This window comes from Cyprinodon variegatus, unplaced genomic scaffold (genome assembly GCF_000732505.1).
Source record: "Cyprinodon variegatus isolate N-32 unplaced genomic scaffold, C_variegatus-1.0 Scaffold1751, whole genome shotgun sequence".
Lineage (NCBI taxonomy): Eukaryota > Metazoa > Chordata > Actinopteri > Cyprinodontiformes > Cyprinodontidae > Cyprinodon > Cyprinodon variegatus.
In genome coordinates this window covers 22,169-26,073 of record NW_015152204.1, presented here as the reverse complement: position 1 = coordinate 26,073, position 3,905 = coordinate 22,169, and the positions used below count along the sequence as shown (strand labels likewise).

General features: G+C 43.4%; 1 protein-coding gene across 2 annotated transcripts in view; it reads right to left on the bottom strand.

The window, feature by feature from the left end:
• The window catches only part of LOC107104459 (sarcoplasmic/endoplasmic reticulum calcium ATPase 2-like), a 31,113-nt gene that overhangs the window by 5,051 nt on the left and 22,157 nt on the right, over positions 1-3,905 (bottom strand). Inside the window, exons 14-17 of one of the 2 annotated variants that reach the window (XM_015404456.1) lie at positions 3,741-3,826; positions 3,534-3,667; positions 3,339-3,456; positions 2,417-2,537 (exon numbers count right to left, since the gene is read on the bottom strand). In XM_015404456.1, the coding sequence (XP_015259942.1) occupies positions 2,417-2,537; positions 3,339-3,456; positions 3,534-3,667; positions 3,741-3,826 (459 nt within the window). Of the gene's footprint in view, positions 1-1,403; positions 2,538-3,338; positions 3,457-3,533; positions 3,668-3,740; positions 3,827-3,905 lie in introns of those variants that run through there. The other variant, XM_015404455.1, reaches the window with a different exon arrangement.

Genomic DNA, 3,905 nt, shown 5'->3' with positions numbered 1-3,905 from the left:
ATGTTACGATTTTTTTCACTTTAAAAAGCGCAAGCTATTTTAATTATTGTGATCAATTTGCGCCGTCAATCCCGGCGCACGCGCGCTTCATTTGCAGTCTGGACCCTGAAGGTAAACTCCTCACTAAAATCCTGCGGCTCTGAATGCAGCGCTGAGAGGGATTCCTGTGGGAGAGGGAGAAAGGGGTTGGGATGGGGGAGGCGCCCCACGGCAGGCAAAAGCCGCCAGTGACACCGTGAAAAGTCGCCAGATTTGTCCCTAGTCGCTTTTTTGAAAAACAGTCGCTGGAGGGGTCTGAAAAGTCGCTGAGTTGGCAACACTGCAACTGCGGCGCTACTCGCTCCGCCATATTTTTTTTTCTTCCCCCAGATGACGGTGGTGGCGGATGACGCATTAATCGCGCAACACAACTAATCGATGATTAAATTCGTTGCCAACGCTTTTAAAAGTCGATTTTTATCGATTTTATCGATTCGTTGTTGCAGCCCTAGTGTGCATGGTGACAAAAAAGGGGCTGCAGAGGACAACGCGAACCAACTTGAACCGTGCCATCAGACCAGTGTAACCGAACCACAGCCAGAAGATCCAGGATCTCTTCCATGATGCCAGCAACACCAACGAGGATGTGGCAAGGCACATGGGTGATCACAGACTACAACACACCCTCCCCCAGTGGGAGTAGCTGATGCTGACTTCCTAAATTGATTTAATGACTTGTTTGGAAGGCTTGAGGCACTAAACAACATTCCAGCTGTGAAACCTGTTGTTCACCAGGTAGAGGAGGCACTCTGCCTTGACACAGCTGCGGTGTGGAAAACTCTGAAGCGTCAACTCGAGTAAGGCACCAGGCCCCGGGTGTTCACCGACTGTGCAGGTCATCTGGCTGGTGTCCACACAGACATTTTTAACACCTTGACCAAGCCATGGTGCCAGCATGCTTTAAAGGTGCAGTAGGAGATCTTTTCTGATGCAGATTTTACCATGTGGCTTAAAGATCTCCCCACAGCTGCTTAGCAAGCAGTGAAATAGAAGGTCTGGAAGTAACCCCAACCAATCACAAAAGACGGTCCATTGTACACAACTGGTTCCTGACACGTCAATCATCTGCTTGTCCCTCCCCCGTGTCGTACCCTGACACATGAACGAATCAAGCCCCCAATTCTCATGCAGGATGTCATGGCTGGAAGCTAGCCAGTGTTATGCTACGTTCACACCTAAAGCAGCAAGAGCAGCAAAAACTTGCATGCTGCTTCATTTTTTTATGCTTGTACAAGTTTAGTTCTGATGAGTGGCTGAAGCATATTTGATCAGATTTGGGTTTCTAAAAAGTAACGTAATCCAAACTGCAGGCACCAGGATGATAAAAGTGAACATGTTTGCCCGGCAGATTTCAGCATTTTAAGTTATTTTTGGGTTAAAATGCCGAAATCTGCCGGGCAAACATGTTCACTTTTATTATCCTCTTCGCTCTATTAAAGACATTTCATCCCAGCGCTGCGTGTCCCGAGCCCATATCATCATCAGCATCCCCTCACATCCCCACCATGGGCTGTTCTCCCTGGTACCCACTGAGAAGATTCTTCGCAAAATCTTCTCAGTGATTACAATTTTATATCTTTATGTTTTAAGCCTGACATGTGGCAAAAGGTCAAGATGTTCAAAGGGGCCAAATACCGCAGGAAACTATGTACCTCAATAACTTTACTGAAAACCTTTTAAACGTTTAGACAAATGGGTACTTCTGATCATAGTAACAGCTTTGAGATAGCTGCACTCTGCCTAGTGGAGAAAATAATGTAAGTGTACAGATCTTAGAAATAACTGAGATTCATATATTGCAACATTTGCCCTCGCTTAAGTGAAGTACTTTAATTTATTAGAAAAATGCTCTATACAAACTTAGACTTTTTTTCCCCTTGCCTAAATTTACTATATAGAAAATAGAGCAAATCTTTGTACAACTAACCACAAAACTCCAACATCAAAGGCTTCTTTCTCTAAGTCATCCAAATGATGCCTGAAGATGAGAGAAGCCTGGTTGTAAAATAACAGCTGTATCTCCAGTCATTAAAATATGACTAGATACTGACCAAACCACCAGCTAAAAATATTTAGCATTGGAAATGTAAATAGTAACACATGTAATATATTTGACAGTTGGTCAAAGCAGGTGCATTTGCGAGTTTTCTACAGCTAATGTAACCATTCAATGTGTGTTAATGTCCATTTCACACAGGTGTGCTGGAAGGGTAGTGCAATGAAGTCAGTCAGGGCCAAAACATGGCAGACATGTTAGTGTCGGTGCTGTAAATCCACAGCAATACTGGCAGGGAGATGGCCAAGAAGGGCCAGGAAATTCCTTTAGTGCATGCAGACAGGGAACAGCTTCTGCTGGTTGGATTCTCCAGCTGTTTACCCAGTTCCAAGTAGTTCCTGGCAGCAAACTTCAGCAGCTCATCTAGCAGGATGACGGGAAGGGAGATCTTCAGCACCATCATCCACTGGGTGGTATCAAGAGGGGTGATCTGGAAGATGACCTGGGACAGTATGTAGATAATGGTTTGCAATAAATAACATTGTGTTTTTGACCCCAGCCGTGGTCCTGAGAGGACAGCGTGGTTACCATTAAGGGTTTAATGGGACACAAAATTCATGTTGTAGAAGGTATCCTGGGTTTTAAGTCATGATACGGGAGGTTTTCAATACGCTTCAAGGGAAGGAAGGGATTTTATCTGTATTGTAGATATTGGGAGTATTATAACCAAATGGTTACTTATATAACAAAACTAAATTTCCATGTGGCTATAATGCTCCCAATCTCTACAATACAGATAGAATCATATTATAGTAATTATCTAATATATAATCAGATACCTTTATTAGTTTACTGCGGGGGCGCAAGGGGTGATGGTGCCTATCTCCAGCTGTCTATCATTTTTTAATTGGGGCTAATGAACTTATTTTGTGAAGGATGAACAAATGATGGCATATTCCTGCAAAATGATTAGATGAAAAATATTCAGCAGCAAAGATCCTTTTTAGAAGATGCATGGAAAAAATAACAGTGAAACCATTTGAAAAAGAATGTTTTTCAGCAGATTTTCTAATAAAAAAGTATATACTCACACATAAAGACAATTTAGAGAAGCCAATTAACCTAACAGTACTCTCTTTGGACAGTGGTTGGAAGCCAGTGTACCCGGAGAGATCACATGCATCCACGAAGAGAACATGCTAACCACTGCCCCCACAGTCAAAAAAAAAACATGCCTTAAGTTCTGTTCAGCTTTATTAAAATCTGTCACTTTGAGTTAATCACAAAGAGAAAAATAACTCACAGGTAGAGGCTCTACATAGAGGATGAGGAAGTGAAGAGACATGGAAAGGCAGATGGCCCCCAGCAGCCAAATGTTCTCCCAGGGAGGCATACGCAGCAGGGATTGGTTCTCTGACAAACTAAAGCAAAGACAGAATTCAAATGTATTTGTGACACGGCATGCACCTTTCCTTTTTGTAAAGAGAAAAGTGCCAACCTGTTCAGAGCATTGCACATCTCTATTGTGACAAGCACAGACAGGGCCATGGTCATTGGATATGGTGACTCAAACACATGGCAGTCCAAACCTTCAAATTCAGGGTTGTCTGGGTCGCATTGCAAAAAGTGGCACTGTTAAGAAAGGTTCAAATGGAATGAGACTGAGAATGTGATCTTATGAAGCTGAAAATGTTTTAACATTTACCAGCTGATAAATAGTGAGCTGTGGGCCACCCTCAGAGACTGTAAACCACCATGCAGCGGCTCCCACAGTGGCAGCTCCTACATAACCTGGGAACAGAGACAACAAAACTTTCTGTTACACCCGCGGTTCTCAAAGTGTGTGGCGCGACCCACTAGTGGGGAATTG